The sequence below is a fragment of the Diadema antillarum genome, unplaced genomic scaffold, assembly GCF_040938485.1.
Source record: "Diadema antillarum isolate AM-2024a unplaced genomic scaffold, OU_Dant_1.0 seq00001089_RagTag, whole genome shotgun sequence".
NCBI classification, from domain to species: domain Eukaryota; kingdom Metazoa; phylum Echinodermata; class Echinoidea; order Diadematoida; family Diadematidae; genus Diadema; species Diadema antillarum.
This window is the reverse complement of record NW_027271908.1, coordinates 440,035-455,916: the sequence shown is the minus strand read 5'-3', so window position 1 is coordinate 455,916 and position 15,882 is coordinate 440,035. Positions and strand designations below refer to the sequence as shown.

Genomic DNA, 15,882 nt, shown 5'->3' with positions numbered 1-15,882 from the left:
AACAAATCACAGTGAACAAGGATGATGACATAGCAGCTTCATTTTAGGAATGTAGGATTGGGTGCTCAAGAAAGCAGAACAAAAGAAGAAAGCATACATGAAGTCTACACAGGATGATAGGTGAAGTTGTTAAGCAAGTGGTATTGTAATGGAATCACATTGCTAAATTACTGGAATATGTGAGTCTTCTACAGACCAATTCGGTTTGGGTACTGGTTTCATGGTAATTCATAACTCGGGGGCTTCAAGTATGCCTAACAAAAGATAATTTATGCACTGACATTTATGCATAACCAACTGACAGTGCTTTCGTTCTTCTTTGGAAGCCTCCCAGTTATGGCCGACATAAGTTACAGTGCTCTGAAATCGGATTCATCTATAGTATGTCCTCATCCTTGTTCAGTGTGAGGGTAATTTGTTTTCGGTTTTTCAGAGTATTGGTTTATCTGCCCAAGGACCACAATAACTTTCACAAATCTATGCACAGCAATATTGATTTATGTACTTCATGATATGAAGTATATCGGCTGGAATTCCCCTTTAAGGAAAGATGTTGCATCCAGTTGACATTCTGTCTTGTTTACCTAGGTCTTTATTATCACAATTCAGTGGAATTATATATATATATATATATATATATATATATATATATATACATATATATGTATGTATATATATATATATATATATATATATATATATATATATAATACAATATATAGTAGGATGGAAGGCGTTGCTTTATTAGTGACATAGCTGGACAGTCTGTTTCGGCCGAACCCTCGTCAGCAACTAAATCAGTTTCTTGTTAAAGTACAGTGTAAGACATATGTCTTACACTGTCAGCACTGTCAGCCATATTGCAGTTCACACTCTACGTACGAATATATATATATATATATATATATATATATATATATATATATATAACTTATATATACATATATGTATATATACATACAAATGAGTACCTGAATATAAGAACGACCCAAGTCCATTAGAGAAAATTTAGGAAAAATAGAAATGAATAAATAACTTCTTACTGCTTTTAGTGTTTTCAGTTATTGGGATGTTATTCATACAAATTTGAATCTAAAACAGTCACTTGAATGATTATCTGTATTTGCATGACTTCGTAAATGGTTTACAAAGACGATAGCCAAATTTGGACTTGGGTCGTTCTTATATTCAGGTACTCAAATATCAGTTTTGAGAAAATTCCTCTCAGCCACAACCAGTCAGAGTGGAAGGTTAACAAAATTTGGCTAAAAATTGCATTTCAGTTTCAACTCCAATTATCAGTAACTTTAGCTAACAAGAATCTACATGTGTCGCTTTTTAGTAAATCGCCCCATCTCCATCCCTTAGATTATTCTGCACTAAATGTTTTACTCTTTCAATTCTTACCTATAGTACAGTGTACCCTTCTTTTTGGTAGTACTTATGGCAGTATGTATGTTTGGATCTCTTTCCTTTCATTCATGTTGTATGTATGTGCTATTGATTATGTTTGAAATGGAGTAAAAGTAAACGAACTTTCGCTTTAACGTAAATTGCATGGGAATCTATAATACAATTAGAAGGGAAGAGTGAATATAGATAGGTAGACAAGAAATTAATTGCAGGTCGTTTGAACGGATAGAATCAAAACTATGATTTGCATAAACATGTTTATCGTCCTAGACATAGTTCATCGTTGATGGTCTCTGTACAATGGTTAAAATTCAGTGTTCACCCCAAAGTTACGATATATAGAAATGGGCCTATGGTTATACAGTGACTTACTACATAACTTATGGACATTTCTATCGTAAGTATATATAGAAATAAATGCACTAGACACCTAAATATGGCAAGGATGTTAATGGTCAAGGCCAAAGGTCATCCAGCCGAATACTCTTATTCGTTGAAATGGATACAAATAAATCCATGCAGTTCCTTTGTACAGAGAGGTTAACAGTTTAACCGTTAACGTCAATGGTCAACTGAAGTTAAATGAACTTAATCAAAGTATTGTTAATGAAAGGCCTTTTACAACCATGAGGAAATTGAATTGATATTACCTGTCCTCCTTAGACTCTATCTGTTACTCTTTCCACGCAGATTATTCTCTTTTCTTTGTCTCTCTCTTTCTGCTTTTTAAGAGAGCTGCCTCGTGTTTGTTTGTTTGTATGTATTTTGTGTGTGTGTGTACGTTCTTCTTTTTCCCCTTTTTGAATAAAAGTACAAATTATATGCAACTTATATTGCGCCAAATCCACTCTGTAAAGTGCTCACGGCGCAAATTGTCTTAGTTTCATTAGTCCAGTTCAGTAATTAATTATTGTCCACAAGGAGACTGCATTTCCAACCATTTCTGTTTCAATTCAGTATTCAGAAAGGGTACAGTATTTATTGTCAATTCACAGTATTTTTCTTTGTTACAACATCTTAATGATTTTTTGCTTGTATGTGAATGTAAATGTTTTGTGCTGTTTTTGAAATGAAATTAAATAAAATGAAATGAAAAGAAATGAAATGCGTGACAGTGCAGACATCCCAGTTGACTACATGGTGAAGTAGAAATTCTCGAGGTCATTATTATCAATAAATTGTCAATGCGTATGCTTGAATTATTCCAGCTAGGTTTGTTCCAACAGAAGGCAGATTTACAAAGACTGTGAATGCCGGAGATGTGAATGTGATAGTGGACTTCTCACCAGTGGGGCCTATCAGTGATGAAAAGGAGAGAAATTGGAGACATAATGGAACGTACGATATCGATGACGTCCTCTCAAAATACACTGGAGCATCGTCGAGTTATACCATTGCGGGAGAAGTCACACCAGCAAATGGAGGGGTGTATGAACTCCATCTGGCAGGCGAGAGAGTTTCGGCTCGAGCTGGCTTGTTGCGACTCATTGTGAGAGGTAGGGTGATCATAGCTGCAATACCTGATTGCATAAGCATCGGCTGATCAACCCCTTCGCTTATAAGTTAGAGAACCAACAAATTGAGACCATATTATCATACAATATTAGCAGGAGTGGGTGTAAGAGGAAGCACGTACATACAAAACAATGTAAAACGTAGAATATGAGATGTGAAAAAAAAATTCGCGGTTCAATTTTCAAGAGTGTTATGGAGAGTACAGTAGCGTTGCTGAAAAAGCAAATAGCGTAATGAAAGTGGGGAACGTGCTGGAAAGCGTCGTAAGAGCAGCCTGCATTCCTCATTCATGTCATTAATATTGGGCGGAAGTCGGCCTTTGATCAGGATAGAGCGCCACAGCAACGGGACATCACCATTGTCTATATATTTTACATCCCTGATGCCGCTATTACAAACTTGTAAATGTATGTAGGGCTACTCTGCTTGGTGTAGTACAGCCCCCGTTCCACTATCACGACCTGGAAACCTATGTATCCCGATCAATCGGATTGGGGATGATTATTAAAAAAAAACAACAACATAGACGCATAGGTTCAAATCGAAAGCATCCAACGAGTGAAATCGGGTGTTTTTTAGATCGGCAAGAAATAAGATTTTGAAAATGCTCAAAACTTCTTGCCGATCATCCTAATCAGATTCTCTCCACTTTCAATAGTAAGGCGATCGGGAAGACGCAATGACAACTTAATTAAGCGCTCCATCCAAAATTGAAATGGAGGCCGATTCTTACAACGCTCTCAGCATGTTGCGTTAAGCTCTCATTATACGCTGTCTCCTTGTCAGCTATACGCTACATGACTTATTTGCTCACGAATCCCGCTCTCGCCGCATAAAACGGATGCAGGCGATATGGGACCAAACATGTTGCCCAAAAAGAGGTCCAAGAGAGGCAAACGCTACTTGGGAGGATGAAGAAACCAAAGCAGATATCCAACGAAGCCACAAAATATAGAGACTATCCAACGTATGAATTAACTGACGAAAAAACCTTGTTTTCGATCAAATGAAATAAATTTTATCAACAAAAAGAAAACATAGTGGGCTTTTTGCAAAAACAAGGATATCAAGAAAATCCATGACAATTCAAAGTCTGTCAAAGACATTTGACATATCCGTTTAAGAAAAAAAGTTTTGTTACATTCACCTGCAACAGATATGGCCGTCTTTTGTTGAGATTGGCAGTCATTAATCGGGATATTTCTAACACATCGGTCAGTTTTCTGCTCTCAGGACACAGCGTGACTACATCGCAGAGGAAGCTTAGAGCGTTAATACAGCGTATGACTTAACTAACAGTGAAATTTCATATCAGTTTCTAACTGGTATGATTGGCGTTGTTCTAAAATGCTCATTCTACACAGGCATGTTGGTTCGACAGTGGCATCTGATTGAAGAAATTCAATCATCTAACCCAAACCGTGATTTGATCGCCTTGCAGGTCAAATATGGAGATGGAGGGCGTTAATGCTACGATTTGTGATTTTATTCACAGATCGATGTGGTCGCTATGATCGCCTTCCTAGTGAGATGATGCAAGGTATTGGAACAATGTGACTACTCTGAGTGCGATGTATCCGATGCTATCCGATCTATGCACGCCGCATTTTACGCTCTGAACGATCTAATTATATCAAATTATCACGCTGCTCCCCAGTCCAGAAGACTCAAAATTCCCCGATGTGTCTAGAAATACCCCGATACAACTGCGATTCTCAATCATTTATATTGTTAGCAGAACACCTCGGAGAGTCTCCTCAGCTGACGGGTCTTCTGCAGCAATTCATTTTTTACCAAAAATGTGCTGACCATTCCAAAGATTTGTCTTGTTGTCCTTGCTTTTATTGTCAGTCTTTTTCTTGTTGTAGATGATTTTATTTATTCTTAAAAATTATACCATTCCCACTTCCCTGGTTAGCCACTCTATACTGAACAGACATGTCTTCCCACGACATGTAAGAGAACCCCCGAAATTGCCATAGGCATATCGTGTCGCTGTTAAGTTTAGAATTCCATCGAAAATTTTGACTTTCGATACATAAAAACTGATGAACTACGGCATGAAACACATCACTTACATTTATTTTTCTTCAGTTGCACAAAATACACAGCAAAAGAATCGTCCAAATCACATTATCGTTTACAGTAATAGATGGCACTAAAAATGGATTAGTCTTAGGTTGAATATGATACTAAGGTATAATCAAAAGATTTTCATTGCATTGAATTGACAAGCAAAACGTTTTTCAACGTGGAAACTAAGTGATAACATTGGTATGTGCTTTAACTTCAATAGATTGTCCAGCTGGTCGCCACGATGTACTCGGCCGATGCCTTCAAGCCTGTCAGTCATGCTACAATGGAGGCATCTGTCACAGTAAGACGGGAGAGTGTGTTTGTCCCCCTGGATTTATGGGAGATCAGTGTGAAAAATGTCAGTAAAGCTGCTAATATGTACTTTTTAAACAATTATTTGGCTCATTTCATCTTTCTGCTGTCGCAAATGATTTGCTTATATGAACTCATATCATGTGGTTTGGTCTGGGGTTCAAGTGATGGACAAGGATTTGGACATCGCGGTCTTGATAATTCAATCATTCATAGGATATTGCACTGTCATGTGGGTTTATGTGTATATTAGCACTATTGAATAGAATGTTTCCTAACTGTTTTTTTTTTAATTCACTTATTTCGATTTTGTTATCCGATTGAGGTATGCTGTAATGGTGAATTGCAAGGGTACAATTAGAAACTTGTGACAAAAATATTTGGTATTTCGTAACTTTGTAATAGCCCATTATTAGATCACCTTGGTTATCACTGCAAAGTCATCACACTGTGGAATAATGAAATGTTCAGGACAAAATTTCTTTCTGTTTGATTAATCTTCAAGAATCATGATGGCTGCTACCATGTTTACATGCAACTTTAAGAACCTGTTACCTCCGTGACAGCATGTGTCCGTAGGATGTATTTATTGTTTTGTTTGTTGGTTCTGTATCGTTTCTGAAAGTCGACTAGGGTATATGGAGTAGCTTTTATCTGTTAGTAACCATAGAGCATTTCCGTGTGTGATAGGTATTTCAAGCTCTATTGAGATTTTACTCACAATATGCTATGCAATTATATTACAGTAAATCAATACAAAGATATGATTCATAACTTCTCTGAGGATACGTTTGATTTGTTACACTAATTAAATATAAGGAGTTTGAATAAACATTTTGATAATTTAAAGTACTTATTAGAATCTGATAAAAGTCAGTCTTTATCGGTTATCGGATTAAAGTGAAACATGGTTAACTTCCAATGCAGAAAATTCTTTTGCAATTGATGGTTACGATTTATTTGTTAATAATAGGCCTGATAAGAATAGTGGGGGTGTTGCACTGTACATATCATGTTCCTTTGAAACTATTGTCCATCAAGATATTTCTAGAATGGACGATACGGTTGAATCTTTGTTTATAGAAATTCTCATCCCAAGATGTAGAAATCTTATGTTAGGCATTGTATACAGACATCCTTACTCAAACGCTAATGATTTTTTATTTTATTATTCAGATTTGGCAAATTCACACGTTTTTCAAAATAAGGATTGTTTTTTACTCGGCGATTTCAATACTGATTTGCTGAAGTCTGAGCATGATAATATATCTAGTGATTTACTTCACACAATTTTATCCTCATCTTTTCTTCCGCTCATTTCCAAACCCACACGTATTACAGATCGTTCTGCCACCCTCATTGATATTTTTTTTTGGTAATATTCTACCACTCCCCGATTCTTTCATAATTCTTTCAGATATGACTGATCATTTTCCAATAATGACTTATTTTACTCTTAAAACATCATCTAATATTAAACCTCTTTCATTTCCTTTGTTTAGTCGTAGAGTTTCACCCGAAAAGTTAGCTGGTTTTGATATGGCTCTCGAGAATGCTGACTGATCAGGAGTGTTTGGCAGCGATGATATCTTTACATAATTTTATGGAAATATTCAATCATCATTTAGATGATGTAATTCCAAAAAAAAAACGGATTACAAAAAAAAAAAATAATAATAATACCCAGGTTACCTTGGATCTCAAAATCAATCCTTCCTTCAATTAGTAGGAAAAATCGTTTGTATTATAAATATAAGTTGGAAAAAAGTGAGCGATCGAAGAATAGATATACATCATACAAAAATACTCTGACAATGATTTTACGTTCTGAAAAGAAAAGATATTATTTCAAGCAATTCTCGAGATATAGGTTTGATATGAAAAATACTTGGAAAGTTTTAAAACAGGCCATGAATGTTCCGAGTAAAAACTCTGACATTTACAAAATTAAAATGAATGATGAATTGATTAATGATTCTCTTCATATTGCAAATATCTTTGATTCCTATTTTTCAAAATTTGGTGAAAATTATACTCAAACTATTCTTGCCACAGAAACTCATTTTACTGAATTTTTAGGTCAGCGTAACTCTGATTCAATATTTTTTACACCAACTAATAGATTTGAAGTTATTGATATAGTTTCCTCTTTTGAGAACAAACGAAATTCTGGTTATGATGAGATAGACAATTTTATACTTTAGGGTGTTATTTCCTCGATTGCTGATCCACTTGTTCACATATTTAATTTGTCAATCCTTAACGGTGTGTTTCCCGATAAAATGAAATTGGCTAAAGTAATACCAATATTTAAGAAAGGCGATAAACTTGTAGTCAGTAATTATCACCCAATTTCATTGTTGTCCTCACTGTTTAAGGTTTAGAAAAACTTATTCATCTAAAGAGAATGATCATTTTTTTTGAAGGTACATGAAGTTTTTACGAACTCTCAGTTTGGATTTCGTGAGAAACATAGTACTTCGCATGCTCTTTTACATTTCGCTGATAGAGTAGTTCATGCCAGTGATAATCATTCTCATTTAGTTAGTCTTTTCTTGGACTTCTTCAAGGCCTTCGACACCATCAATCATGACATTTTACTTCATAAATTATCGCATTATGGAGTACGTGGGAAGACCTTGGAGTGGTTCAAGAGTTATTTAGTCGATAGAAAACAATTTGTTACAATTAAAAATAATGATTCAGTTATCAGAGAAGTTAAATGTGGCGTCCCACAGGGAAGTCTTTTAGGGCCGTTATTGTTTATTATTTATATACATGATTTTTGTCGCGTATCTGATGATCTCTCTTTTATTCATTTCGCAGATGATACAAATGTATTTTTGGCCATAATGATACTGATTTTCCGTTCACAAAATCAATATTGAATTGAATAAAGTGACAAATTGGGTCAGAGCTAATAAGTTATCACTCAACGCTCAAAAAACGAAATATATGATTTTCAGCAATACTGTTGATAGTTTAAACACAAATATAATTTTAGGTGATTCTCGTCTACAAAGAGTATCAAATATTAAATTCCTGGGGGTCATTGTAGACGATAAAATTTCCTGGAAATCACATGTTGATAATATTTATAACATAATATCGCGTAATATAGGTGTTATAAATAGATTAAAATTTCATATTCCACAAAAAATATTACTTATGTTATATTCGTCGTTAATATTGCCCCATTTGAATTATGGAGTTTTAGTTTGGGGCAACACGCATCAGAATTTACTTGAAAGTGTGTCCCTCTTGCAAAAGAAAGCCCTCGGCGTTATCTGCCATTCCCCTGTACGTTCTCATACAAACACGTTGTTTGCCTCCAACAAGCTCTTAAAAATTAAAGATCTGTTTTTGTATAATTTAGGGCAATTTATGTACAAGTATTGCAACAATTTGCTTCCATCTATTTTTGATTCTATGTTCCTCAAAAACCAATCATTTCATGAATATCCCACTAGGCGTTCAAATGAATTTCATTTACCCCTTTTACGCACGATCCTTGCTAAAAATACACTTATTTATATAGACCCAAATTATTGGAATTCTTTGAATTATGATATGGAAAACGCCCCATCCATATATTCTTTCAAGAGGAGACTGAAGTCCTTTCTATTGCAATCGTATGACTCTACAGTACTGAACAAGCCATTTGGTCTTCTTTCTCACATACTGACTTACTCACCTTTGCTCCTCTTTGAAGAATAAATTGTAATCTTTTGGATGTCTGTTGCCATCTACGCCATCGCCCAAAGCGTCAAAGACTTGAATTTCTGTCTTACTCCTGTTCATATACGTCCCTTCAATTCCTTGCTTTTCTCATCTCAGGTGTTACAATATCACTTTTTTTCTCCACAACTATCATCTGTTTCTCTTGACATGCTTCTGTCGAAGATCGCTGTCTCTGTTGTGAATTTTCGTTTGCTATTTTGTCTTCTGTTTGTCAGTCTTGTCCATTCCGTTTTGTCCCGTACAGCCTTTTCTTCAGTAGTTTTTTTTTGTTGTCTAGTCTTGTTTCATGTTTGTTCGCGTCTGTTAGTCTTGTCCATCCCGTTTTGTCCCGTACAGCCTTTTCTCCAGCAGATGTTTTGTAATCTAGTCTTGTTCTATGTTTGTTCGCGTCTATGAAAGTAAGTATTTTATCTCTGAATCTAATTCTCAGTGGGGTTCCAGACTTCTTCCTCTTCTTTTTTCTTTTTTTTCCTTTTGTATTTATAATGCTTCAATTAATCTTCCCATTGATATTATTTTTTCCAGAGGGGCCCACATTCTACAAGCTCTGTGTTTTTAGTGGGTCTCTCCATTTTTCGCACTTTAAGCAAAGTTATACATGTACTTCATTTCGACCACTTCTGTTTCTTTTTTTACTACAATGTTTAATTACTATAAGGTCCTCAATTATTGTTGTACATTCTTTTCAATACATAATGTTCTGTTTACCTTATTCTCTGTTGTCAAAAAAAGTGTAACTTATATGTTTTGTCGAAAAATGAAATAAACTTTGAATTGAAGGCTCATGTTAGCTGTAGAGGAAATCTTTAAAGATCATCTATTAAACCAGAAAAAAATAGTAAAGGTTTGGCAATTGTGGCCTTGTTAAAGGACAAGTTAACCTTCACATAAGTGAAGATTGAGGGAATGCAGCAATATTGGTAGAACATACCTGTGAAAGTTTGAGGAAAATCAAACAATTCGTTCAAAAGTTATGAATTTTTAAGTTTCTGCACAGTCACTGCTTGATGAGAAGACTACAACAATCGAGATGTCACATTCAATTCAATTCAAATTCAATTCAAATTCAAATGAATATATTGGGATTTTTTTTTGCATTTAATATACATATTACAATGAAATACAGTCATTTCTTTTTATTTTCATGGTAAGAAAACATATAGTGTGTACATCCGAACATGACTGAGATATATATGTACGTGTACCGATTGAAGAAAAGAATAAGAGAACACGTCAATTGGGAACCACTCATGAATCAACTCGTGAAAGTGAATCAAATGATCTGACTGAATTATGGCGAATGTATTGGGAGTGTCGATGCAGAAGACTGTCGTCAATTAAGCATATAGAGGATTGATAAAGATGTAAATCATTTACTTTTAATATTTTCAGTTGTTTAAATAAGAGGATCGGTATGGGCTAAATAAGGTGAATGTGTACAAATTTGGACGGCTTTTTTTTTCTGCAATGAAATAACAAATCAATTTTGGATCTATTACAGTTGCCCCATACAATATTACAATAATTCATATGCGGTTAAACAAATGAATGGTACAAAATTAATGAACGTTCTTTGTCAAAATTGGTTTCAACCTGAAAAGTATACCAATCGCCTTTGAAATCGTAGAACGATATAAAGAAAATATAAAGGGAATTCCACCAAATGTAATTTTTGAGAGAGAGAAAAAAAAAACACATTCCCTCGACATATCACTGACGTATGTTAAAGGTAATATTATTCCCCCTTTCTTCTGAAGTAGACAAGTGAAGTACTCTTTTATTATGCAAGAAAAATTAAGTTGTTGAAGTTTCTGCGTAATTTCTCGCCACATGTGACATTACAAGCTGTAGCAGTTTTCTCATCCGGCGATTAAACTTCAAAAATTCATAACTTTTGATCGGATTGTCCGATTTTCCTCAAGCTCTCACTGATGTGTTCTACTAATATTGCTGCATTCCCTCCATCCACATGTGAGGTGAACTTGTCCTTTGATATACAGTGTGTGGAGGTAATCGCTTTGGGCGTAATTGTGAGTATCGCTGCAACTACATAACCGATAACCAGACAGCATGCAGAGGTCTACAGCTGTGTGTTCCAGACCCCTATGGGTGCTCTTGTACGCCTGGATACAAAGGCATTGACTGTACACAAGGTGAGGCTAATTCTAACTACACGAAATGAGTGGCTTTGCAGATGTCAGCAATGATTTCTCACACATAGGTCAAGCGACTGTAGTCAACCGAAGCCTTTGAAAAAATTGGTGGTGATAATCCGTATTTGTACTGCTTAGAACATATAGCTCTTAAAAACATTTGTTCCACGTTGCTTTCATTCCTAAACCACAACAGAATGTTTTTCGATTGGTCCATGTGAATATTTTCCAGATTCGCATGACATTAAGCGTGTTAAGAGGAAGCTAAAATTCAATCAACATGAATTCAATACAGCCGTCGTCTGACTTTAGAGAGACAGGACCTATATCTCTTCCACACTGTTAGGCAACAAAGCTTAGTAGTTTGTACGCAGTCTCATGTGCACAAAGAATATCATGACATGTTCAGAGTATATGAAATTAAAAAAAGTCTTTCCAGGAAGAAATGAAAACATATACAAAAACTACCATTAACATCCTACCACTGCCGTTTGGTGTAGTTCAAAATAACAATCACACTGAATATCATAGTACTAAAATGTGAACAAATGCACATAAACTTTTCTTTTAAGAAACTGGTATATTTTCACCTGGTCATGATGATTCGGTACTATGAATGATGACTTATTTCCCTGCTTCAAATTGAATGGATGTGATGGATTTCCAATGCTCTACACTGGCAGCGCAAGAGGTTTAATTGGGAGAGCTATATTTCTTCGCGGAGTTATCACGTGATTGTTTTGTGGAGTAAAGAAGCTGATTCTTCATTTTTACATCCTGTCTTTTCATAACTTCAATTATTTGTTTGATATCACAATTAAGAACCGTACACTGATACAAAGATATACAGATTTTTGTAGTTTACCTCTGAGGAAGGAATATTAATCACGAAAGGAGTTAAATTCAATGCCCTGCATTATACGTAAAGCATGTCATTGGAAGCAGTTGCGGGGATGCTTGAAGATAACATAAGTTTAAATGTGTACAGTTAAACTCGCATAAGTCGATCTTCTCGGGACTGAGCAAAACACATCGACTTAGGCGAGTTTCGACTTGTGCGTAAGTCGAAAAAATATCGACTTAACAACAGTCACACCACACGTACATTATGTATAAAATGTGCATGTATGTTGTCTACTCTGGGGCCGAGAGCTGGAGAGGTGTGCCGCAGCACGGGTCGCCCGGCAGGGCCGCGGCTAACTTTGCATGGACAGTGCATTAGCATTGGCACAGGTCCGATTACTTTACACCCTTGTTAAACCTTGGGGAAGTGAATATGAACGATATTTGAGCAGTGATTGATTCCAGTTTACCATACCGTGGCTTGAAATGCGTGTAGAGGCGTACTTCTGATTTACCCGTGCCCGTAACTTTCCCCCTACTTTCCGCTTTGAAAACTCAGCAGCTTCATCCATCCACTGCACAGCGCAGACTGCAAACATACACAGACTATACAGCCCAGTCGCTGTACGCGCAACTATACACAGCCCAGTCGCTGTACGTACGTAGCGCTAGCGTGACAGGGCTGTACCAGCGGAACTCCACACACGAAGAGAGTTCAACAATCGCATGCGATCGCTTTGAATTTTGATACTTTAGATCATTTTTTTTTCACCTGTCTGGTCGGGCTAGTTCTTATGTAAACAAAAAATGGCGTCTCGTACTTTTGACAGTGATTTATTGCACAATAAAATCTCATTCGACTTAGGCACAGTGGATTTAATGGTTTTTCCATGAAAGTGTTCTTGGAATTTCATCGACTTAGGCGAGTATTCGACTTACAAAATTCGACTTGTGAGTGAATTATTACACGTAAGTCAATGGGGAAAAATCGGGACTTTTTAAAATCATCGACTTGCGCGATTATTCGACATATGCGATGTCGACTTAGGCGAGTTTAACTGTATTTTCTACAAATGTATGTGTGGCATGATATCGACACATGGTTAAGGGGTGTGATGTAAAATATCTCTTTGATAATTATCCTTTGAACTGGGTGCACCTTGTCGTAAAATTAGAGTGTGGTACCAATGAGTTTGGAGCCAGCTGTACCCAAACCTGTCACTGCGTGTCGGGCGAATGTGATCCATATACTGGAGCTTGCACAGGGAGTTCAACTGAGTGTCGGCCAGGCTGGACAGGCTCAAACTGTCAGGGTGAGGATTGCTGTTTATGTAGAAGTCCATTTCCTAAACAGGATATCAGGATATGATGCCTTGTAGTAATGGGTGATCGACTTACCATCATGAAATATAATTGCTCCCTCTCAAAAGAAGACATCCAGGTTAATGTACGATATCAGTAGTTTACTGACGGAAGAGTTGATTGCATAAACACACCCTTTACTCAGTAATATGATGTTTAATGTCCATGTGTGCCAGTGTAAGACCTAATTTAGTATCAAAGGTACTCTTACGTTAGTTTTAGGTATGTGCCCTACCCATTTTTTAAATGTTCCTATTTTTTTTTTTGGGGGGGGGGAGGGAGGAGAGCAAGAATTGTGACACCAACAATGCCCCTAAATTTGTGTCATTCTTACACAGCCATAACTTCTGTTTCATTTAGTTAATGATGAAATTAATTTTGATATGCGTCACATAAAACAAGGCTTTACTTATGTGTTGCTTGAAGTTTTGCATGGTGAGGTAAATGAGACAGAAAGGTTTGCGATGACATCATGTGTATAGAGTCCTAGAAAGAGGAGAATTGAAGAGGGAAGCGACATATGGGGGGTTGTAAGGAGGGCAAAAAGTGAAGAGTGGGGGACAATAATGGGCTGGAAGTTGAAGGTGCACTCTTGAAGACGGTAGAGAAGGGAACAGGGAGAGTGGTAAGGAAGAGTAGAGTGAGAATCAAGTAAGATGTTCGGACATCGTTTAGGAGGAGAAAATGAATAAATGTGAAGTAGAAGGGAAGAGGAAGAGGGAGGAGTTGAAGATTGGAATATCATGGAGATATGAGAGAGAAGTGAAGATTCATTACCACTCTCTCTGTTCCCTTCTCTAGCGTCTCCACTAGTGCAACTTCAACTTCCAGCCCACTACTGTCCTCAACACTTTACTTTTCGCCCTCCTTAGAACCCCCATTGTATATCGCCTCCCTCTTCAATTCTCCTCTTTCTAGGCTCTTCTTCTGCGAAGCAACGATCTGGTTTATAAGGACTACATACACATGGTGTCAAACTTTTCTGCCCTTAGACTTTACTTATAACAGAATATTTAATACGTAAGACACTACCAAGGACCCACCGGTATAAATGCATACAAATATGTATATACATAAATATGTTTATTCATCTATTTATTTTTAATTTATATATCTACTTATCTATTCATCTATCTATCTATCTATCTATCTATCTATTATAGCTAAATGATTATAGCTAGTATTGAGCATAGCTTGTATGTTTCCTAACCAATCTACCTCCTTCCGTTCTTTTTTAACTCCTGATTTTTCCCATTGTTTCTCTTCTTCACCAACATGAAGAATGCATCGTGGGAAAATACGGCACGTACTGTGCAGGTAGACTGTTACATTGTGCATTTTCCTTCATGAATTTTCCATCTGCTTTCTACTCAAATAATGACTGATTACAGAAGCTTTATGACTCATTCCAAGCAACGTGTAGGCATTGCTATAATTGCTAAGTTTAAAGAACTAGAAGACAAGGATATTGATAGATTTAAGACGGTTTACTATTCACCATGTCTTTTCATAGTCCATTTTCTTCTCCTGTACAAAGGATTTTTCAATTGACTATTTTCCAGTTTATTGTGTCAAAGAGTAAGAATAACTACTGACAGCTGAGTAAAGTTAAAGGTATAATAGCCTGAAAAAGGCCTCCCGTGGATATTGGCAATGAAATCATGATTGGGCATTCTCATTGAGTTGAATCGTTGTTGACAATAAAACTAGATTTGAACTCGTTCCAAATTTGAGACAGCATTGTGCGAATCTGTTGCTTTTCAGCTACATCCATTGAATAGTGAGCCATGTTTACCAGTTGACACCACGGCTCGTTTAACCATCCGTGTGTGATAGGTATTTCAAGCTCTATTGAGATAAAGGCCCGTATGTTAGCTGAAGAGGAAATCTTTAAAAATCATCTAGCAAACGTACGTTGAAGTTTGTTACTTGTAGAACTGGGGATAGTAACCTTGGTACCAATAAAAGAAAGTATAAAGTGCACATTTCCGCTTTCATGTTTCTAAAAACGCGCGGAAATTTTCACCAAATTTAGCAAGTGATAGAATGACAAATTGTCATGGACACCATGCCCACAATGGATGTCTCCGGAAACCACATAAAGCCCAACATTTTCTGAAGTTTCTAAAACACTAAAAGAATACGCTTTAAAAAATCTTTCTGTAGAACCAGAAATGACAGTCAATTCTTTGAGTAAATGCATTTGTAGGTATACCTTCAATTTTATGGTAGAACCCGTAGTGCCCCCATTGAGGCTAGGAGCAAATTGGGCTGAGTTTTCAAATGTTAATCTTAGTTTTTGAAAACGCATGGTCACATATTCTACAGACTTGGCAGGTATTTCTCCAGTGTGATAACAAGATGCTTCATTTGTTCAGTTTATTTACTTGTTTTTCTTGTTGGATGAATACATACACATTGCAGTCTGCAAGGGGCAGAGATGACCCACTGAGTCTATTGTTTTAAA

At 36.3% G+C, this 15,882-nt stretch overlaps 1 protein-coding gene across 1 annotated transcript in view; it reads left to right on the top strand.

Moving 5' to 3' along the window:
- LOC139743502 (uncharacterized) overlaps positions 1–15,882 on the top strand; it is a 69,970-nt gene that overhangs the window by 13,597 nt on the left and 40,491 nt on the right. The window contains exons 3-7 of the mRNA XM_071653983.1: positions 2,622–2,909; positions 5,225–5,362; positions 11,058–11,210; positions 13,229–13,366; positions 14,697–14,732. Coding sequence (XP_071510084.1) covers positions 2,622–2,909; positions 5,225–5,362; positions 11,058–11,210; positions 13,229–13,366; positions 14,697–14,732 — 753 coding nt within the window. The remainder of the gene's footprint in view (positions 1–2,621; positions 2,910–5,224; positions 5,363–11,057; positions 11,211–13,228; positions 13,367–14,696; positions 14,733–15,882) is intronic.